Source organism: Syngnathus scovelli, chromosome 18 (genome assembly GCF_024217435.2).
Source record: "Syngnathus scovelli strain Florida chromosome 18, RoL_Ssco_1.2, whole genome shotgun sequence".
Classification (NCBI taxonomy): domain Eukaryota; kingdom Metazoa; phylum Chordata; class Actinopteri; order Syngnathiformes; family Syngnathidae; genus Syngnathus; species Syngnathus scovelli.
The window spans coordinates 11,485,074-11,508,054 of NC_090864.1; the positions used below are offsets into that span (position 1 = coordinate 11,485,074).

General features: G+C 45.6%; 2 protein-coding genes across 2 annotated transcripts in view; both read right to left on the reverse strand.

Annotated features, from left to right (window-relative positions):
* Positions 1-15,178, reverse strand: part of bmp6 (bone morphogenetic protein 6) — a 28,356-nt gene extending 13,178 nt beyond the window's left edge. The window contains exons 1-4 of the mRNA XM_049748808.2: positions 14,749-15,178; positions 3,972-4,164; positions 2,228-2,376; positions 1,838-2,035 (exon numbers count right to left, since the gene is read on the reverse strand). Coding sequence (XP_049604765.1) covers positions 1,838-2,035; positions 2,228-2,376; positions 3,972-4,164; positions 14,749-15,178 — 970 coding nt within the window. The remainder of the gene's footprint in view (positions 1-1,837; positions 2,036-2,227; positions 2,377-3,971; positions 4,165-14,748) is intronic.
* zgc:101569 (uncharacterized protein LOC449822 homolog) lies at positions 15,027-22,669 on the reverse strand. The gene is made up of 8 exons (XM_049748818.2): positions 22,468-22,669; positions 21,826-21,996; positions 20,852-20,949; positions 20,596-20,740; positions 17,514-17,663; positions 17,022-17,137; positions 16,812-16,920; positions 15,027-15,249 (listed from the first exon to the last, which is right to left on the reverse strand). Exons 1-7 carry the CDS (start codon positions 22,568-22,570, stop codon positions 16,813-16,815), a joined length of 891 nt encoding a protein of 296 aa, XP_049604775.1. The 5' UTR covers positions 22,571-22,669; the 3' UTR covers positions 15,027-15,249; position 16,812.
* Between the last annotated feature and the right edge of the window lie 312 nt (positions 22,670-22,981).

Below are 22,981 nucleotides of genomic sequence, written 5' to 3' on the forward strand. Positions count from 1 at the left end.
GCAAGGGAGCTCTGCCTCATCTAATTACTCCAACGGTAAACAAAAGGAGATGGGGCGGGACCCAGTGAGGAGGAGGAGGAGGAGAACGACCAGGAGGAGGCCGAGGCGACATGAAAAAACACAGCTGGCTCAGCGCGCTGTGTTATTATAATTCTCCAAGCGATACTGTTAGCGTCTTTTAGCTACGCGGCTAATGACTGGCTAGGCCTAATTACAGGCCACCCATGCTCTGCTGGGATGTGATATTCCTTCCCCAGATGGCGACAGCCAGAACCCGGCCGGCCTGACTCTTGTTCCCTGCCCCGCACAAGTCCAAATTATGCTTCAAGGTGTTTCATTGTTCCAAGGCCCACGGGCAAGGATACAATTAAAAGATTTTCCAACTGAAAAATGGAATTAAAATAATTTTTTATTATTGTACAACATTTTTAAATTTAAAGCATATTTTCCCGATGGCAGGTGTGCTGAATCCAATTAAAAAACAACAAACATAGTGGTGGCCCAGGACTTGGACACACTACTAAATGTCAATGTGAAGGCAAGCAAACAAGCCACTGGACTGCAGATTGTCTGCTTTGGCGAGTCCAGCCTGATATAATTTATCCCACACATAATGATGTCCCAAACTAATGCTGCAGAAACTTGCTTGGCAGACATTTTAAGTGCTTGTATCATCTGGAAGACATTTTCCCATCGTGATATCAATGTCATTTTCAAATTATAAAAATGAGAAAACTCTCAATGGGAACACAGATGGGGGGGGGGGGGGGAAGTTACATTGAAAATGAGAACATTTTGGGAGGTTTGGGATTTGAAGAAGCATCAAAGTGATAAGAGTCGATTAAAAAAAGTACAATGGGTCCGGTCGTTTTAGAATCCCTTTTTAAAGGTGCAGCGCAGTCGAGCAATTCAGACATGCGTACAATGCTGCCCTTCATTTGTAATATCTTGTTTGAAAAATGTGCGATTCCATATTTGATACCCTGTGGCGTTCCTCTCCGATTCTCAAATCCCGACCAATGGCGCAGACGCTCGGCCGCTTGGGCTCCTCGCTTCCTGTGTCGGATCTAAATATTTACCCTCGCCGCTGTCCCGAGTGGCCGGCCTGAGGCTTTTTGATGTCCCGGGTTATGCAAAGTCCAATTGGCCGGGGCGCACGGACTGTCCCGGCCGCTGAGGGTGGAAAATGGCATTGCGTGGCTTCTGCTGGGAGGGAACAGCAGATCTTTTTCATTCAACGCAGTCACGTACTTGTGCAAGATGTGTTCCATTCTACAAGTGTCAAATGATGGGCCTTTTGTTTTGAAAGCTTTCATCTGATGATGCGATTACTGACAAAAAAAGACCGGCGGAATTTCACTCATGGCCTCTTGTGTCAACAGCCGTGCGCACGGAACCACACTGAATGGGAACGCTGCAGGTAAACACAAGCGAAAGCTGGAACATCTCAGACAGCTTACGGGCGGGGGGGGGCTGTGGTGTGCGGGGAAACAAAATAAGCCAGAGAAGGAGGAGGTGGAAAAGATGCAGCTCAGGTAGTAAGCTGAAACCCACTGGTGATACTTTTGGAGTTGTCTTGGATCACTACGTTGATTCTGGTGGATCATTTAGTTCTTCCTAGGTCCCACAGGTGTGTGTTGGGCCAACGCTGCATTTCTTCAATTGTGCTTTTAGGCTCCATCCATCCATCCATCCATTTCCTATGGAGCTAATCCTCTTCAGCTGCCTATTCCAAATGATTTGCGCTACACACGTCTGCAAGGCTAATTGCAAAGTGACTCCCCCCATATGAATTTCTTATTAAATACACGCATAGTGATGAGGTCACTGGACTGACCTGCTTGGCTGGGCCCTCTGGACACCTCCTGCGTTGGCGTGGATCGATTGCGGTTCTGCTGGCGCCGTTTGCCGCCGGTGGAGCGGGCGCTGCGGAAGTGCAATTCGCTGACCTTGAAGAACGCCACCATGAAAGGCTGCTTTTCCAGAGCGCCGTCGCGCCCCACCAGCCCGGCATCTTTGGGACTAATGCTCTTTCCTGTTTTGGAAAACATCATTCAATTATTAGTTTTGGAAAGAAATGATTACGGGTGAATGTTAGGTGACACAGCCTTTCCAATGAATGCTTGGAATTGATTAGTGTGGAAGAATTGACACATTTTTGAGAACTAGCTCAACTAAATAAATGTTGGTGACACAGTTGTTTTGTCTACATAGTTGTATTGCTTACCGCTGCTGGTCTCCACGCTAATCTGGAGGCCCAGGTTATGCAGCGGACTCATCACCCACAGGTTGCTCGTGGCCGTGATGTCAAACTCCAACCAACCCTCTTCCAGTGCCCACAGCCTGCGAGACTCCAGCAGGAAAAGATCGGCCTCTCTAGGAGACACAGACATTTTGTTGAAAAAAAAAAAAAAGTCAAGTGACTGAAAAGTACTTAATGAAAAGAGAGCAGAGGCGAACTGAGTTTGAATGATAAGAGGGCCTGTCCTGCCATTACACAGGTAATGACACGGCGGGTTCCGACGGGAGGGCCTGGCCTGGCCCGGCCTCTCCGAGCCACATGAAAAGCCCCGCAATCATCCAGGTGTTTGGAGAATGCCCCTGCAGTCATGCGCGCGCGCGCGCACGCACGCACATCAGCGCCGCATCTTCATTGCTCATTACCAGTGGATGGGCTTTGGGACCCCACCCCACCCCTCCCCTCCCCACCTCACCCGTGAGGCTGGGTTCACGCGTTTGGCACCGAGGCGGCCGGAGTCCACCTGGCACAGAGCCGCCTGCAGGCTGGAGAGCTCCACGTGAAAGCGCTTTGTGACTGACTGACTGACTGCTTAAATGGACTGGAATAATAAGGTCAAGGGTCAACTGGCTGCTGCTTTTGGCGACAGTAAATCCCATTCACAAGTCTTAGCGGCGGCTTTTGTTCAGTCGCGTCACAAGGTGACAAAATATCAGTGGATTTCCATTCTTGTTTATTTAAATCTGTTAAATCAAACCTTGATATTAAGAATACGCTATAGTGTACTTTTAAAAAAAAATGTCAAGTGGAATCGCCTCTTTTATTGGCTTGGTTTAATCCTCTAACTAGCAGTGTTAATCATAATTCAATAATTAGTCCAAAGTCTGAAGAAAGTGAAACGGCTTTAGATGTGTAATTGTAGCTTCTACTGTATTTCTTTTCGGTGTGGTCATAAGTCTTTTTTTTTTACTATACCGAAGCAGGCTTAAATGAAGTGAAAGAAAAAGATTCCCAAAATAATACAGTGCTATTTGGGCCCTTTAATCTGCAAATATCTGTGAAAATAAAAGGCTTTACCTCTTGGCTGGCGAGTACAAACCGCCCATTGTAGGGGTAAAGGAATGTAGAAAATAAGTAGCTCCTGATACCCATAGAAAGCAGCGCAGCACAGCGCAGCACAGACAAACACCATTGGCAACCTCTTTAGATGAACTTCTTCACATGGATCACTTTGAGCTGGAGAACCATTTCGGACCACACCCAAACATTTTGCTTTCTTCTCAAAGGGATCAATATACATGTACATGGCGGGCCTTGTCAAAGAACGGAGACAATTTGGCAAAGGCAGAAAGCGTCCTCGCGCTGCCCCGCTGCGCCTAATACGGCCGCCGAGCGTATACCATAACCACTCTCAGCGTGTCGGCATTAGCTTTCACTAGGCAGGGCTGATCAAACACAAATAGGACTTGAAAATCTCCCTGGATGTTTACGTAGTGCTGCAGATGCAATGTAAATGTTTGCCATGGATTAGATCTGCGTGGTTTGGGCTAGGAGGATTTTCAAGCGGGGCTATTTCAGTGAGACATGGCTTTGCTTGAGTTCACATTGTAAACACGGCCTGAGAAAAAATGAGAAAGAGAAAACATTTCACATTTCTTTCTTCCTAAATACGCCTGTTTTGAGTCAAAACCGGCCGGGCGCATGTTGACTCAAAAGAGCTCCCCTTACGTACCTGTCTGGGTGCTCCTTGACCACTTGGTAGACTTTGAGCAGGAAGGTGTCGTTGCAGAAGGCTCGGCTCACGCACTCCTTGTAGAGGCGGAACTCGGCGGCGGTGACGGCCTCGCCCTCGGGGATCTGCGACAGGTTGAACTTATACTCTTTGTGGTGACGCCGCTGCAGGGAAAGCTCCCGGTCGTGCTCCACTGTGGGATGGAAAACACACAAAGCGGAGACTCCTTCAGATGGAATTTACACAGAAAGACAAAACATCAAGGACTGACATTTGGACACAGGGTGCACACTCGGCCCGGGGGCCAGATCTGGCCCGTCATGTCATTTTATAGGGCCCGGGAAAGCAAGTCTTTGCTCGAATCCAAGTCTTATGGCATGTTTACATGTTATTTTCAAGCAAAACATGAAAAGGTATTCTCCCAACGTGATATAAATATATGTGGGAGTCATTGTGGGACCACTAATGAAACCCAGGAAGAGGGTCGTAATGATAACGTGCTTTGTGGCTGATCAATTCCGGTCTGAAAGAAGCTTTACAGCAAAGGGCCCTGCAGCCACTGTGATGGACGGACGGACGGACAGACGCAATAAGGGATACTTAAATAGCAAACCTCAAGAATGTGCTCAATCCTGCAAAACACACATGCAAAAAATGTGCAAGTTAATTGATTGTACAGATCATTCACGACAAGACAAACAACCAACACGCACGCACACACACACGAGTTGGTTGTTTTCACTGAGTGCACTGAGGTTGAGACGACTACACTTTCCTCACCGCAGACTGGAAGTGCAGACGGACTGGGAACCAAAGATGGATTTATGCAACCCAATGAGTTTTTTTACATGCAGCATGAGTCGGGCATTGGTTCATAATTGTTACGTACGCGGCAAACGGTGCGTGGAAGACGCCACTAGCCACACAATTGTTTGGATTTGTAAATGCAATTTTACTCCAGAAAGGAAGATCTGGCACGCGCGGGTGTATCATTAAGTACGTTTTTAGGTCATGTGTGAGCAAATAAAGAACACACAAAATTTGCTCGCGTTGCAACCGTCGCCACACACACTTTGGCATTTAAATGCCACTTACAGCTTTGGTGGACCACATTGCCCTCTGCTTGCTAGCACAAAACACAAACACCTCCAAAATGATTAAATACCACAGTGTATCTGTTGTCAGCTGACTTTGACACATACTCATAGGATCCTCCACGTACCAATTTTAGTATTGGCACATGATGTGGACGGACACGTTGTCTTCGCGAGCCACATAAAATGATGTGGAGGGCCCCTGGGCCTCAGGTTCGATACCCGTGAAATATTTATGATTACATTGTCAGTATTTCACATGTTGTTAAAGACGTATTTCATTTCATATGATTTTCTTTCACATGCCAAACATGAGGTAACAAGTCCTAATCTAGTCCTGCGATTGAGCCAGGCTCGTTAAGTCGTTTAACGACGTGGGGAACCGCCCGAAATGAACCGGTGTCACATTTTGTTCCACCAGTCTCGGTTTAAAGAGTAAAAGTTACATTGAAAATGTTGGAATGCCGGGCCAGGAATGCCCACCACAATGACCTCATGCCAACATTTTGCCAAGTGACAGAAACTTGGGTGACAAACCAATACTAATACTCACGAAATACTGCTGTAGCTTCATTCATTTTCATTAGAACAGTTACAAGTTAAAAAAAACAAAACATCACCAAATCCGGCAAACTAACATAACTCAACCGACCGACCGACCGACGGACGGACGGACGGACGGGCTAACCGAAACAGAAGTGACAAACAAGAAGACATCAACACTCGCTGTCGGATCCGACAGGGATCCGACAGCGAGTGACACGCAGACACGACTTAAATACATGACAGGTAACAAGAGGCAGGTGACTGTGATTATATTGATTGTGAGGTAACACAGGTGAGGAGGGGAGGGGAGGGGAGGGGCGACGCCAACAGAAACCACGGTAACATAATAAAGCAACCGGGGACGAGTTGTGACACATGTGGACGTGTGTGAGGTCACAGTACTATTTCAAATGATTTTATAGCACTGCTGGCAACACCTTGGGCCCGCCCGGCTTGGAATGACATAGATAGATAGATAGAGTGCAATATCCCTTCGTAATCAAAGTAATGACTTGATTGCAGGGAACTTTGTTGATCAACTCAGTGTAGGTGTGAAAACGGTGTCAGCATTATCACGGAAGAATTGGAAACATTCCAAGAACTTGAGAGCTGCGAGTAGGAGGTATGATGTGGAGTCAGAAGGGGAGACGTCTCGATCTTATATCTTATTAAGAATTGTAAAAAAGATGAGGTATCAGGTATTGCCAATTACATTGACATATTCTGTGCAGAAATAATCCAAACAATCATCAAAAACCCAAGAAAGCTGTTGCTAAATAAATTGGGTTTATTCTAGCAATCGACCCATTATGAATATTGTCCAGTGTTTGGTCAGCAACCTCATAGGGAATTTCAGTCTGTACTAGACAAATAAGCGGCTGCATGCCAAACTCCATGAGAGAGCGCTTGCTCCGCTTGGCCGCAATTGGGAGTCTTTCTGCTCTTTGTAGTCAGGAAATTGGTGCTAGAAGCTCAGAGGCCAGGGTGCAAAAATGAACGGCCGCCGGGACTCGTCATTATCTTCATGTGTGTCTTTAAGGACTCCCTCCCATTTTCTCCCGACCTGCCATCAAAGGATGAAGCGGCAACAGCGTTGATACAACACAAACGTACGCAGTGAGCTCACATGAGTGAAAACACACACACACACACACACAGGTCAGTGATGCGAGAAGCGGGGTCCCGGCAGGCGCATTGGTCCGGAGCGAGGATATGAGGCAGTGAGGTCAGCCCATTTGTAGACTGGCGAGCCCCAAAAGCAAACAGCTTAAACCTGCGTGTCCGACATCAGGGTGACAGACAGCTGGCTTAATGGCCAGGCCACTTGAAATCGGTAATCATCGCATGAATGTCAATGTTGCAACGAGTCCGTAGCAGCCGTTGACATTAAGCGAGCAGGTGCGGGCCGTCTCTTCTGTCCGAGCATTCCAGCGCTTGACAGGAGCTGATGTGTTTTATGTCTTCAACTGGTTTGTTTGGAATAAGACGAAGAAGAACTTCATGTTGAACACGTGTGGGGGCTGACATGAGATGAAAGTAAACCTGCTCATGTCTGCAAAAGGGCTCATGAGATGGCATAGGAAGCATATATTTTCTCACTCAAATTCAAGTTAAAATCACATGCTAAGTGCCATTCAACCTATACAGGTACATTATCATCAAATGGAAAAAAAGATGTGTGCATTTATTATTGCAGTTGTACTTTATAGCAGTAGCATTCCACTACAGAGATCTGCTTCTAATCTTTAGCCAAATCAATCAACAAAACCAGGGCAGAATTCATGATTCAGCTCTTCTAATGGATGTCATTAGATTTGGCAGGGGTCCCTAATGAAGTGTCTGTCGACACCGCGCTGCATTCCAGCCGGCACGCGTGTTGATAAACAGACCTTGATAGAGATCGGGGCACACTTCTACTGTCGCATGTCTGCAGCTCTTGACAGTAGGTAGATAATGTGCTGTAATTGCTTGTCTGCTAGGCCTTTGCGAGCAGATGCAGATCTAAGCTTTGGCTTCTTGCGCTCTTTTGCTATCAACAGCTCCCTTTTGCCCGTCTCCACGTCGTCTCCTGTTCCGCGGTACATCGGGGATGTGTACTGCAGCCGTAGAGGCAGTAAAGAGGCCTGCTCAGGTAATGTATTACTCAAGTCTGCGCTTGGGCAGCAGGTGTGTAGGCGTGGGAGTGTGTGTGTGTGTGTGCGTGTGTGTGTGTGTGTGTGTGTGTGTGTGTGTGTGTGTGTGTGTGTGTGTGTGTGTGTGTGTGTGTGAGTAGATACACATGTTTGGACTCCGCCGGAGTGCTCCCAGATTTGAAGGAGGAAGCCGGCGTCAGGGGCGGGAGATGGATCTCTCCCGTGGGATCTGATAAATAAGGAAAAATATCTTTGAAAAAGGGGAAAGCAGCTGTTTCCAAAGGAGAAGTCCAAATATTGGTGGCTGTGCATTCCACAGCCACGAGGTAGAGGGATTATTTTCTGTCTCTCTGAACACCTCATTTTCGCTGCCATTCCCAGCACTTTTGCTCTCCCCTCATGTAATATCACCCCATGGTCACCCCCTTTTCTTTTTTTTTTTTTTGATGCACTGATGAATCCGTTGATTGTAAATACATTGTTTCCCCAATAGAAACTGACTGTAGGCTTTTGGACTCCTGTTGTTTTTGTTACAAATTCAAATCAAGTTATGTAATGCTCATAAGAATCTTGACAGTAATACATACGTATATTGCTGGTATATAAATACTGTACATGATGTATTTTGGTCAGTTTGTGCCTGAGGACGCAACCACATTTCTAAATTTGGGTTTTTGAGCTGAACAAGTTGAGGAAACCCTGCATTAAGGCAACCATCTGTCAAACTGTCAAAAAAAAAAAAAAAAAAAAGCATACTGACTAAGTGGCATTTATCTACTTTAGAATCGAAAGGAATTACGATCATGTGAAAGTGTTTTTTCAATGGTGACAGGAATTGAAATTGAAGTGAGGAACACTCTACAATCCGATTCCTAGGCTTGACACTGTAAATATTGTTATTGTTCCTGGAATTTGTGCCTACCTTTTTTCATCTCATCCCTTCCTCCCTTCTCTTCCTTCCGACCGTCCGATGAGCCTATGACTGTTTTCCTGCCCGTATCGTGTTTGGAAAGCCGAGCAAGAGGGTCATCCGAGGGCTCGTAAATTTGTCGGCAGCGGCCGGCGAGGTAGAAAAGAAGGGAGGGTCAAGAACTCCAGAGTTCACACTGAAGCCTTTTTCTCTCTCTCTCGCTCTCTCTCCCTGCGCAGCGACGCTTGTTGTTTCAGGCATGTCCTTTTTAGACGGACCACCAGCTTGTGGCAGTCTGAGGGATGGGAGTTTGATGATGTTCCAAAACGTATATCACAAAACAAGTCAGAAAACAACACAGCTTTTGTCTAATAATGTGAAATACAGTGTGTCTCCCAAGCACATATTGATGTGCAAGTTGATGTGTGGCGTGCCCCAGGGCTCTGTACTGGGACAACCATTGCATATTTTCCCTCTCTGACGGATAATATTTAGTTATGTTTCCCATCATCTATGATCTCCAATCGTATTGTTCTTTGAAGTCGTCACTTGCAATTGTCCCAGATAGCGCTATTTACACGATTAAACAGCTCTTGTTGAACTGAGCCTATCGACCAAAAGCAAGCTAAGGAATTCTGGAGTAATGAGGTCATGTCACGAGAACATCACTCACTGGCACTTGGTTAGGAATTGATTTTTTTTTTTTTTTTCAACTGCTTAATATTGCTAAGCTCCAGTCCATGGAAAAGCTCGTCCAAAAGATGAAAAAAAGAATGCATATATGTATGCTGGAAAAGGCAGTCTTAAAAATGATGGCCTTTAAAGGACCACTAATAATATCAACACCTCGTTCACAGTGATTCATAAAAAGCAGGATTTACTGCAAAGTCGTGAAAGGAATTCTCTCGTCAGTGCGCGTCAGAGATTTACGCTCACATAAATACGCATAAATCCACTAGAACAAACACACATCAGTAAGCATCCTCTTGGAAAATGTCTTTTCTATCTTTTCTTCTCTGTTCATTTTTGACACAAATAAATAGAAATGTTATAGCCCTCCATCCCACTGGGCTTCTCCGAGTCTTCACGTAAGAATGTGACAGACGGAATGTTTGCCGTGATTGCTTAATTCCTGAATAGCGTGCTCAGCTCCGTTACCACAATGGGGCCTCCCTCCCTCCCTCCCTCCCTCCCTCCCTCCCTCCCTCCCTCCCTCCCTCCCTCCCTCCGGGTTGTTGCTGGCAGTGGGGGTCATGACAAGAATGGATGAAGTTGACTCGGTCGGCACACAAGGCCACTCCGTCCAGGAGTAGGTTCAATGGTTCACAGGCCTTCTTAACACACGGGAGAAATTCCAGATACACCTAGACAGGCCTTTCCTAATTGCTCATTACCAAGGCTTCGAAAAGGACAGAAGCTCCGGATCGACAGACTTGCTCATCAAACGTGAGCAATTTTGAGTTCATTTAGCAAAGCCAATCGAGAATAAAATGCGGGGACCAGGAAATGAGAAATTTCCCGGAACCGCTTCTTTGCATATTCTTTGACACATCCATGAGAGCCCCATATTTGTCAAAACGGGAACAAAAAGCCATATGGCCTGAATAAGACTCACAGCTGCACTGGACATGTTATCAAATGGATCATTATTACAAAAACAAAGGTAAACACGCCTCATTGCCAAAAGTAAATACTTTGCACTTCTGTAAAAAATTAAAAATGCATGTTCCTGCCAGAGCAAAGAAGAGGGGAGAAAACGCCTTTCAGACACTATTTGTAACATCCACCATGAACCACGCTCAAGCCAAAAGGTCAAAGATCATCGTGCACCCAGAGGAGGCAGCCTGTCATTTTGAAACGCTGTCGATGAGCCGTTTAACGTTGCGCGAAGCAGGTGTTGCTCATCAAAGCGGACTGCGTACGACAAACCAAGGTACATGGAGAGAAATAGTAGAAGAGGGAAGGTGAAGGCTCGCAAATTCCTCCATGCCTGCACATACGCAGCCGAATGATAAACAGCGGCAGCAGCAGCAGAAGCGGGCCTTAATCAGATGTTCCGCTGGGGTTATCAGTTCTGTTCAATCCATTGTTAGCGGCCGGGAGGGTGTCACGTCTCACTCCGAGCTGGAATGTCCCAAAAAGAAGATGTGAAGACGGATGGATAATCGCAAGTGGCATCTTGTTAAGTAGGAGACTTATGGCGTGAGAGGGAGGGAGGGAGGGAGGGAGGGAGGGAGGGGGAGATACAGAGATAGTATCAGGGTGGCTCAAATATGCCTGCCCGCCCGCCGTTGGCTGTGATGACTTGTCATCATTCATCCTTTCCTTTATTTCAAGCACGTTCATTTATTTTGACAAGCCTGCTCAAATTTGTCCAACTTTCTAGTTATTCATTAAAGCTTAAGTTGCCTCTACTTAGGGCTGTTTGTTTCTCAGAGTTTTTGAAGCAATCCAAAGAATGAAAACAACCCAAAGAAAAATGGAACGCAGGATGAATTCAATGCGAAGAATTATTTGTATATGCCGAGCCACTATTCAAACAGTGAGTCCATTTGTAACGACCAAATGATATCTGATGGTCCAGCGAGTCAAAACAAACAGCGGCTCGTTGTTCATTAAGGCTTTTTTTTTTTTTCCCCCCCCGGCTGATTTAAAAGGCGCTTTGCTGGCCAAAAGCTTTTATTTCCTCTAAGTATTGCATTCCTCTTTTAACCTCTGGCTAAAGCTAAGTTGAGCTGACGTGACGGGTGGTCTTCTGTTCCAGTCTTAAGGCTTTTCTGCAGGAAGCGTTTCAAGAGCATTTAAAGCTGCTTTTCTGCATCAAACAATCCACTCTTTGACAGAAGCCGACTAATTATTTGATTGGAGGAGGAGGTGCTTTACGTGACTTGAGATTACCGGCTTATACGCAGCCAGGCTTCATAAGACGTGCAAAACTTCAGCGCACTCAGCGAGGCTTGATCTCCTTCAAAGCTTGCTGGCTTGTTTACCATGAAATGTTCAGAAGATAAGGCAGTGGAGGTCTTGCTTATTGACTTAGGTAAGAGAGCTTGTTACAAGTCAAGTGCTGCTATGCAATCCTGTGCAGGGGCCAGTGAAAAGAAAAAGACTCATGAGTGTCAAGAACAACAGCGAGTCAAGTCAAATTGATGCATGGGAGTTGTAACATTGATTTGAAATGATGTTTAAGAACTGGGACTCCTTCACACAATATTCGGGAGTCTCTTTGGCACTCTCCTGTGGACAATGCTGCATTTTTTTCTTTCCTCCCCTCCACAATTCAATGCCATTTACCGGGACACTTTGACGCGAAAGCCATCAATTGTGGGTTGTGGTCATCACGAAGCAACTAAAATAAGAGTACTACTCAGTGAACTTGCATTGAATAGAAATAGGATTGTTTCATACTATGCAGATTGGATCTTCCTTTTTCTGGCTGTAATGCAGTTGGAAATGGAGAATTTAACACATATTGGGTCTCAATAAATATCGAGGCTTATCTGTAGTTTAGAAGTTCATTTTCCAGACAACACAATTGTCAGAAATGAAAGGCCCTAACTTATATTCATTGACGATCCCCATTGAACGTTTCAAAGTTGTCTTTCCCCGGTTAATTTATGTTTGTGCTCTCCAGGTCGTTCCACTGCCATCAGGGTTAAATGTGAATGACGACAGAACAACATTTGGAGTTCTTTTTGGCTGAGCCATGAAACTAAAGCAGGTTCTATGCATCCCTACCACAAAAACCAGACCCGATAGGAATAGCACATTTCCTATCTGCGGCTTTGCATATTTGTCACTCCGTATTAATTGAGTGAGCAATGATGGATTGTGTTTGCTTTTCATGGTCTTTGCGGTCTCGCACAGGTGGGCCTGAGCGCACATTCAAATCCGGGACTGCGAGGTAAACCGTGCCGCCGGCTTCATTTATTTCTCGCCACATTTTGGGAGTTCAAATAACTACATTCAACAAAACAATATTTACTTGCCGGGTCTATTATAGCGGTTTGCCGATGTTTGGCTACGTTTGAGAGGTGGCCATCAAAACAGAAGGATATGATTGACGTAGGTTTCCGTATCATGAATTTGAAAATATTTGTCCCCTTCACTTTCATCTGGACACAAATACACCCCCCCACCCGCAGCTTGGAAAACAGTGGTCAGAATTTATGACAGCGCCTCCTTGAAATTTTTCTCTTTTGCTGTCAAACTCAGAAACACATTCACACAGAAGCCACGGGTCACAAACTCGGACGGGCCACTGATATTTCCAGAAAAACAGAACTCGGGAAGAAAGGAAAAAAAAAAAACCAGTTCTATCCTTTTTAATTATTCCAACACAGTGCAAAACACTACCTTGGCCACCGAAAAGCTCTCTGGGAAGTTGTTCTCACATCCAAACTAAATTTAACAGAAGGATCAACAACACAGACAGTTGCAGCCATGAAAAGATGCTCATATTTTCCACGAGAGAGGAAGCAATAAAACGGTGACTTCATGTTCCAAGTCTGTGTGTGTGTTTGTCTGAGTAAGCCACAAGAAAACAGAATGGACATCGCAGCAAACAAGTCCGGGCAAGTCTTATTTTGTGCGCTCACCACATCGAGACACGTCAGGAGCCGCACAACGTGAGTCACACAGCTTGGCCGGAAAGCGGGACGGCCCGGGACGTCCACTAGCTAAACAACCATGAATGTGCTATTCTAGGAATGAAGATGAAAGTGGAAAATGTGCTTCTGGTCCCCAATTAGGTGTTTTTCCACTACTTGGACATGGTGACTGCGTGATGAAAGCTGAGGTGAACAAGTGACCAGGGCCTTACATGACTCATGCTCACTGTCGTACAGTAAGTCCATTGGACCTCATTCATGCAGCAGCTACTGCATTGGTCCATGCCTCATGAGAATAGATCCGAAAATAAGCTCTCGCTCTCTTTTGCACTACTGTTGCAGTGAGCTGCTAAAGTCATCATTACAAGGTTTCATTTAAAAGTCTTGACTTCACACACACGCATTGTTCAGTACCAAACCTATCCAAGCACAGTTATGCCAGAAGAAAAAAAGGAGCACGTAAGAATATAAAATGATAAGCAAACAGAAATAAGAAGGGTCAAAAATAATTTGTTTTGAGACGTCACTAAGGGGTCAGCAAATAATCTTAATAGCGTGCAACGAGTCCACCTTTTAATCAGATCAATGTTGTCTTTTGATTTGGTTTGACTAGGTTCTTTACGGGTCCTGTTTGATGAGCACCATTCGGGAAACAAGGCCCTTGTGTGAGCTGTGTTTATTCATCCAGTTGTATAAATCTTCTAATTATTTCAGACATTTGTCTTCCTTGACTTTCTTCCTTTCATTTGTCTTGATTCTAATTTAATTTGTGCTACAAATGACATCCAGACTTTTGGGGCCTACCAAAATTGTATTTGTACTACATACTCGACATGATACAGTGTCTTAATTGAGAAAGACACACAATAGTCATTTTCCTATGCGGTTTTAATTACAATCCATTTTGGTAGCTGAGCGCCGAGGATGGCTAAAATCAGAGGCCGTTGTCAAAAGAGGCTCGGATTGAGATTAATCAAAAGTGGAAGGCCAGATGTGAAACAGCACGGAAGCCCACACTGACACAGTACTGGAATAATAAACCACAGACAACCACGCCATCGCCGCTGCTGGACCTATTGGAATTGAAAGCAGCAGAAGGAAGATCTGGTTTGGATCATGACTCCACATCGTGCTGTAACATCCTTACACTAATAATAAAGCAAAAGAATGGCTGCTCTTGAATCTTATGGAAGAAGATTGGAAAGAGTAGGACAATCAGACCTCCTTGAGTCGCTCTGTTTGGAGTCCCCAAGTAAACAGTGCCGCTGCTAATGGAAGAGCTTTGAAGTCCTTAAAACATGTGTGCGATTAAGCAAATGAAAGGCTGATCTCACTCGTTGGCTTGGCATCGTAAAAAAAACACAATGTAAAAAATGGCTTCAATGTGATGTTGGCCCTCACATCTAAAAGTCTCCCCAAAGCACCTGTTCCCATTTGGACTCGCGCTGAAGCACCATGACGCACGCACAAGTAGAAATGACTCACCCAAATTAACGAAGCTCATCACCATGTCAGCGTCGTTGAGGAAAGCCGCTTCTTGAAAGGTGGCCAGCGGCGGGCTCCGCGTGGTCCTCATGGGCTCGTAGAGCTGCGACGCGCCGTCCGCTCGGCTCGTGTCCCCCCCGCTGGAGATGGTGTTGTACAGGTCCAACATGAAGAGCGGTGCCGAGTTGTACTTGGCGTGGGAAAGATGCGGCCTGGGTCTGTGCGGTAGACCCAGGATGGAGAGGATCTCCTTCTGCATCTCCCTCCTCTCGTGCGTCCTGAGGCGCCGCTGGATGAAGCCTTGGTGCACTTGGCCGCTCCCGTCCAGTGAGTAGTGGTTCCCCGCTGCCGCCGCCGCCGCCGCCGCCGGGGAGGTGCAGTAATAGGCTCCCAAGCACAATCCGACCAAGGCAAGCCAACCGAGGGTCATGGTGTTGTCCCACTGCGCTCTCGGGGCTGAGTGAGCGAGCGAGCGAGCGCGTCAGTCGCCTTGTCCAAAGGCTGCAACTCAACAAAACAAAGAAAGAAAAAAAGGATAAAAGACGCCTGAAAGTTGATATGAAGGCGCCGGTTCAACGCTCAGTAACAGCGGCGCACTCTTGCGTCAAGCCATTTGAAATGTCCCCATGAAGAAAAGGGGGGGGGAGAAAAAAAAACGCCTTTGTCATTGCGTCCTGTACAGCCTCGGGACAAAGTGCAGCATGTGAATACAATTGTGGCCAGGCGTCTGTCTCCGTGAGTGGCTCACAACAACAGAACTCCTCTGGATCAAGCCATGTCGCACGGTGCGGACGGCTGGACTCCTTCAAAGTGGGCAAAAGTTGCGCATGGACAAAAGAGCCGAATGGGTCACCTCCACCTCCACCTCCTCCTCACACAGTCTGACAGGTTGCACTCAAGAATATCCTCTCATTTGTGTGTCCTGAATCCGCCCACTCGCTCGGATCCATGCGCACTTGTGGAGGGAGAGGTGGAGCTCTTTCAGCCAAAAGTAGAACATTCTCATATTTGTGCCTCGAACGCCATGTAAACACTCTTGACAGCATCTTCATACGCTTCAGATGATGATGATGACGAGAAATGTGACGCAACTCCAGCTGCTCAAGCTACAGGTGTTTTCCCAAATTAAACAATTGCGTAAAAATGTTCCCGTTTGAAGAGACTATTTAAGAGAAAGTTTCCAAATAGCTTGTGAAAAACTATTGCACAGCTGCAAATGAAGGCTTTCGCGCACGTAGCGAAAAGCAGAATAAATGTTCCCTAGTTGAGGCGCGACCCCTAACGACCAAGATCAAAACAGCTTCAACATTCAATCCACCTGCACGTCGAATGTAAATGCAATCCAATGCAACAGATGGATTTGTCCTACCAAGTAAACTAACAATATGTTTTTGCAATGTTTCAGATATTTTGCCCACATCACAAATCTAAAAGATGAAGTTGACTGAATATGTATGAAAATACAGATTTTTTAAAGTCCCACCCAAACCTGCATGGTGAGAAAAAGATGTTCTTTCAAAGCTTTGCCTAATTCTTTCCCCCCTCCCTCTCTCCCTCATTGCTTTTACCCAAAGCTGTGTTATGTCTTCATCAGATTTTGATGGTCCTACTGATAAGCTCCAAAAGGTGTCCGGATCTCTGCGTCTCCGCTACTGCTGCTCGGAGTCTATCTTATCTATGTGTGAGGAGTGACAACTAACATCAAAGCTACCGCATATCCTCTCACACGCACACACACACACACACACACACGCACACACGCACACACACTCACACATACTCACATATATTGGGGTCTTTTTGACTCAACATTCTCAAAGCACAATTAATGTCAGCCATGTGATCATGTGAATTTCAGTAAATATAGTTTAAGAAGTTGAATTGAGTTTGAGAAATGACATCTTAATAATGAGCATGATTCATTTTGAGTAAAACATACGTATATTGGCAGATTGCACAAGAATTGGTTCTAAAATATATATTTTAATAAGATGCACATCTAGCTTATTTGGACGTCACTCTCAAGTCATGAAACTCTGTGAGAAAATAAATATTGTAGGCACCTTAAGAAAAGTTTCCTCCTCTCCCAGTTCCAGTAGTAAATTGAATTGCCCCAGCAACAGCTTCTGACAAGATGACTGGTGCTCCGTGATCAATCTCATACTGCATCGCCTGGAAGGGGCAAATAAAAGTCACTCTTAAAGTAGAATTCTGTGAGATTAAATGTTGTGAAGTGTCATTTTCTTCAAGAATTATACAAATGAACGGCGGACCTGTGTGACGGAGGCCGCGTCGTAGCAGCTGTAGATGGCCGAGGAGCGATCGGCCCTCATGCACTCTTGCGGGAAGGAGCTGATCTGCTTGGCTAACTGCAGGGCCGCCTGCAATCCTGTGCTTGCCACACACACACACACACACACACACACACACACACCGTGCATGTGAAGGACGTGCGGGCAGGCGATAGACGCTGACCACCTCGACTCATGTCCTTTCTCCTACAAAAATGTGCATCTCAGTTGCTGTGCTGAGCTTGGAGCCAAATCCACACCACAAGAGAGAACATCCATCCACATGTGAGGAAACCACGCCTCGCAATTGATGTTTCATGTCCGACATGTGCGTGTATGTATACAGGAAGGCTTGGGAAAGGTCGCGTGAATGTATTTTGCTCAGCCGTGCCGTGCCCTCCCCGTCTGTGCTCTTCTCTGTATTTCTAATAAGTGAGCCGGGCCGGGCCGGACCGGACCGTACCGTATGCCTACCTTGTCCGTCTGGGACAACCCTGTTGGCCAGTCCATACGCGAGAGCTTCCTGTGCTCCGACGGGCCGCCCGGTCAAAATCAGGTCCAGAGCTCTGGACAGACCGATGAGCCGCGGGAGTCTCACGGTGCCACCATCAATCAGTGGAACTCCTGCAAGAACAAAAGAGCGGGTTAAGCTGTGCAATACAATGTGTGTGTGTGTGTGCCTTCAAAGGTCTATTTTGAATTGTATTTGATTGACAAATAAATGTCTGAATGAAATCTCTTGCGTCAGCTTGAATGGGGCCAGAAATGGTGCATACATAATGGCAGTAATTGCGCTTACTGCTGTCAAGGTAATATAATTCGAAACTTACTGCGCACTTTAACAGCGTCTCTGCTTTCTTTTTTTTTTGTTGCTGTTTTGAGTCCCCCTGGACACATTTGTAATGTTCCTGTCTCCAGCAGAGACCAAGAGGAAGAGAGTGGAGGTGGGGAATATTACAGCGCAAGGTGTGCTACACTTTTGGCATGTTTCCGAATATTTAAATAGTACCAGCTGGAAGTGGAACGAACACACACACACACACACACACACATGAGAAAAGTTGCCCGCTTCCATAGCCCAATACCTCGCTCGGTGAGTCAAAGCCGTTCCTTATTGAGAGCACATGTGCCAAGCGTGTTTTCATAACCCCGAATCATCACCCCCTCTCCATGAAAAACTGTGATCCTATACATACATATATACGCCACAAGCGTTGGGAAATGGCGGGAAGCACAATACACACTTGCAGCAGCGGCTATGGAGATAAAACAGTCAGGCAGGCAGGCAGGCAGGTCTGGTGCAGCTGTTGGCAGGCAGGCAGGCAGGCAGGCACCATGGCTATCAGCAAGCGGAAGGATCCCTCTTAACCTTATCCACGGCACCTCCAGCCCTCAACAAGCCTTCAACCTAACTCCCTCCCTCCCTCCCTGGCCTTACTGATAAGCTCATCTTTGCAGGAATGTTATCAGATGCACGCTTTTGTCCACAAACGTCAGGGTGGCCTTGATGTTGTTTGAAATTCATCAGCCTTGCCAATGGTGCTAACAAAAGAGAATCTGGCACCGCTCCGACCTTTGGATTCTGTTCACCACATTTCAAAGTACTTCTCTGGATTTTTATTTATTTATTTTTTTTGCTTGAATGGCACTCATTGGAGATCCCATTTATGTATTGACAGCTTTCAAATACTTATTATTTTAGTGTTGTTGTTGGAGGTTTTGTTCCAAAGTTTTTTGTTCAAAGTTTCTCTTTTTGCCATATTTTAGAATTTCAGATTTGTATTCCACTTCTGTATGTATTGTCTTTATCTTTAATTGGTTAGTGTAAGAAACAGTCGAGTCAATTCCCACCAACTGGACCTGGCCAATAAAAAAAAACACCTTTTTTCATTTTTGGGGGCCCACCAGTGGAGACCACACTCAGCGGAAGCAGCAGCAGACTGTAAAAAACACAATGAGAAACGGGATGCACGCTTTGCTGCTGGTCCTGCTGGCATCTTCAACCACATCAAAGTTTTTAAAAAACAACATCTCACAATGTGAAGGGACCACAATGAATGATAGCTTCCAGCGAATCTTCATTTGAAAACACCACCTCAACAACAACCTAGTGACATGATGCAATGACTGGACTATGTCCACGTGAAGTCGCATCGCAGCACGCGTTTTGGATGGGTCAAAATTACATCAGCTTTGCACGCTGAGCTAAGACAGAAGGAGGGAGCAGGGGCAGAGGCAGCAAGAGGCTGCGGGTCAGCTGGGGTCAGGTGTGCTGTAAAGAGCTCCAACAACACCCTCATTTAGCGTGTGCCATTTTAGCAAGTCCTTGAACATCAAGTATGTCAGAAATAACTTCAGGAATCACGCAAACGTGCACAGCGGTTTCAATTTCAGCTCTCGAGAAATTCAGCAAGTGGCAGACACCACAACTGTGACTGACACAAGCATCTCCTTCTCATTTCCCCCCCCCCCCAGTAGAAAGGAAGCCGGCCGCAAGACGGGTCAGGCAATCAAGTGCCAGACAGCTTGCTATTGGCCCACATCAGAGTCAAGGTTTTTTTTTATTTTTTTTATCAGAGATTCCCTGCAGCTAGTGCCATCTGTATCCGGCCCAAAAAGAGTAACTACCATTAAAAGAACATTATCATAAGGACACTGTGTCTTTAAATAACATTGGCTTTGCTAAAAATGGGCAGGGAAGTTTGGTTTCGTTTTGTGGGGATTGCGGGTTGATATATTTGCTCGCAAATTCAAATGGGTCTTAATAATAGGTCTTTGACATTCTTTGGTGAAAACTTACAAATGATGACAATTTTTTTAAAAACATCACTACACTTGCCAGACTCTGGTTGAAATCACGCTGTGTCTCATTTAAATGCTGATTTTAGCATTCGTTACCAAGATCTGTGATAGAGCTAAGGCATGCTTTGCTCAATACGATAGGACCAAAGGATTTCAGATTTTGAACATCCGCTTAAGTGAGCCAATATGGCGGCGCGCGTCCACTAATTAAAGACTTAGCTATAGATTTGACGACTGCGTAGTGGGCAAAAAAGACATGATGTTTTTGATTGATACATATAAGTAGGCTGAGAGAATGCACAGAAGGGCAGACAAGTGCACGACGGCCACAATACTCTCGGCTAAAATTACAGGCCGCTTTGGTGTTTACACTCAAAATCAAAAGCTGCCAGTAAATTATCGAACAGCACTTTTATTTATCCACACCCTACTTTTATTTTAGGCACATCAATGCTAACAGGAGCCACTCGGAATGAGAGGGCTGCTTGTTTGTGAGGAAGTGGCGCAACATCAATAAAAGCCCTTGTTTGGCCTTGCATTCAGTGGCTTCCTCCTCTACTTATCGCCGAGGTCAGGCGGTCACCGTGTTTCCAGCGCATATGACACACGACCGGAGCTGGGGAGATAACGCGGCGAAAAATACAAACAATGAGCCGTTCCTGGAATGAGACCGCGGATGACGTCGAGGCCTCCTCGGCGCAGCGTCGCTTTTGAGACTGAGAAAAAAAGGACTGCTCAAACGACTGCCACGTACCAAACCTGCGGCAAAAGACCCCCATGACGGCACTCTCCTCCACCACTCGTAGGTCAGCTAGCAGAGCCAGTTCCAGTCCTCCAGCCACGGCAAATCCACTGACCGCTGCTATGAGGGGCTTGGACAACTGTAAACGGGAGGGACCCTGCCAGGAAAACCACATGTTAGTTAGTCAAACATCTTTAAATGATGATTAGGATGACTGGTTTTATTAGGTTGGATATACAATAGTACGCACAGAGCCTTAGTTACTCACCATTGGCCCGGGACCTTTGGTGACATCTTGCTCCAATTTGAGTGAGGCTGTGCGATTGGCCAGTTCTTTCAGATCATACCCAGCGCAGAAATTTCCTCCTGCAAAGAGAGACCGCAAAATTAGAAAGTGTGGCAGCTGTTAAGTCAAAGGGGAATATCTGCGATCTGCAATTTGGATAGATAGAATTTTGCTTTGGGTTTAGCTGTTACATTGTCTTCTGGTTGATTTTTTTCGGTGCTGTCCGACCGCATGCAAGAAATGTAAAACATTCAGAGTAGATGGTCATCAGTTGAGCTTAACTGCAGTGGCTTGACATTTGGATTGGACCTGACCGCAAACACACAGAAATCTGAGCTGCTAACACTTTGAATAGAATACTGAGAACCTGCAGGGAGCAATCATTCAGATTTTTTTTTTTTTTTATGAAGGCAATGAAAACTAATGGTGCTAATTTGAACAAAATGGATTCCTTATGTTTTGAAAGCACAACATCCAGAGTGGAGTCTCCTTGCTTGTCATCCCATAACACAGACAGGCTGCTAATCACCCCCCCGAAGGTCAGTCCTTCTGATACAACCCGCTGAAATACTAACCGTCCGTCGTGGCTATTAAAATCCCATTACAGACAGCGAGACCAGTTATATTCTGTGGACTGAGTGTTGAACCATCTAAAAGTAGCTTATATTTCTCTTAGTTGCCAAAATGCTGTCTCTCTTGAGGCCACTTCATGGTGCAGACAGTTGCTCCAGGTTGAAAGCATTGTGGATGTGATGGGTTTTTTTCAGGCTTTCCAGGCGTGCTGATGCCTTTAGTGCAGCGACATCTAAAGGCGCAGCAGCACATGTGCACAAAAAGCTTTCCATGTGCCTCGGCTTAGCTTTATTATAATTTGATATATCTACCTACGACTGGAAATGGGTGCCTTGAAAATATGAAGCAAGTATTGCATATACAAAGGTCCTTATGAATCTTACCTATGCCATGCAGAACAGCCACACTTAAGGCCGGCTCACGTTCAAAGGCCTCCAGCTCCCTCAGCAGATGCTTCGCTGTCTCCTGGTTGACCGCATTCCGCACCTCAGGACGGTTTATGGCCACACTAAGCACAGCCCCCCTGCGCTCCGACACCACAGTTTGTCCTGCGGCTGATGACAGAGGATCGAGAAGGATATCTTACATTCTTTTCTAAAACCAGAATATAAATGTTAATCCATCCATTATCTGAACCACTTTTCCTCACAAAGGTCAAGTACTAGGTGGGGAACACAGACAGACAGATGGAAATGAATGGATGGAAACTTTGCATAATTGTAAATTTCAGGAATCTCTTTTCACTACTAGAACTGCTTAATTGATCACAAACTGGGTGAGCTTTATCTTCATTCGGAGGATTTCAAATGATAGTTGTCACAGAAATGAAAATAAAAAAAATCCAATTTTTTTCCTCTCCTTTGTATTTGGAAATGGCATGACAGCCTGATTATTTCAACATGCATGTTTCAGGGGCGTGCGGAGGGAGCGAGGGCTGGAGCACAGATTGGACCCCCCCCCCCCCCCCCCCAAACCTGATACAGATGGAATAGCAATGGTTATCATAACATACATGTTTTTTGTACCTTGCGTTGTGCTGCAGAAGAACTTTACTGTCGCCAGGTGTTTGATTGGCAGACTAGTAGGCCTATTTCGACACACACGCGTTCGAACAAATGTTAGATACATTGTTAAATGCCTTACAGAAGAATGAGTACAACTTTGAATGAAAACAATCCCTGTAAAATTAAAAGGCACTACTTTAAATGATTTTGACGTCAGCTGCGTCGGTGACTCACAGGTCCCTATGGAAATTATGGTCATGAGACGAAAGTTCCTTTTCTCTCGCGTCGACCATTTTTCATCGGACAATTTAGAACTTTGAAAAGGATTAAAACCCTTGTTAACATTTTGTCTCTTGTTTTCTGTTCATTTAGTTTTTTTAACCCCGTTTTTATCACGTCAATTTTCATTTTGTTTTGTTGAATTATGCTGGACTACCGTGGTGCATTGCAGTGGTAAGAATTCAAAATGACCAGCAGTGGGCGCCATTGCGACGAGTTGCATTGGTTATGTGTGGTTGCGCAGCACCTCCAAGAA

What these genes read in the sequence shown, in the direction of transcription:
- zgc:101569 (XM_049748818.2), bottom strand. Translation starts at nt 22,570, where the DNA reads ATGTATCTAACATTTGTTCGAACGCGTGTGTGTCGAAATAGGCCTACT. An exon ending in CTTCTGCAGCACAACGCAAG is followed by an intron (nt 21,997 to 22,467) that starts GTACAAAAAACA and finishes CTCTGTCATCAG; the next exon opens with CCGCAGGACAAACTGTGGTG. An exon ending in GGCTGTTCTGCATGGCATAG is followed by an intron (nt 20,950 to 21,825) that starts GTAAGATTCATA and finishes CTCTCTTTGCAG; the next exon opens with GAGGAAATTTCTGCGCTGGG.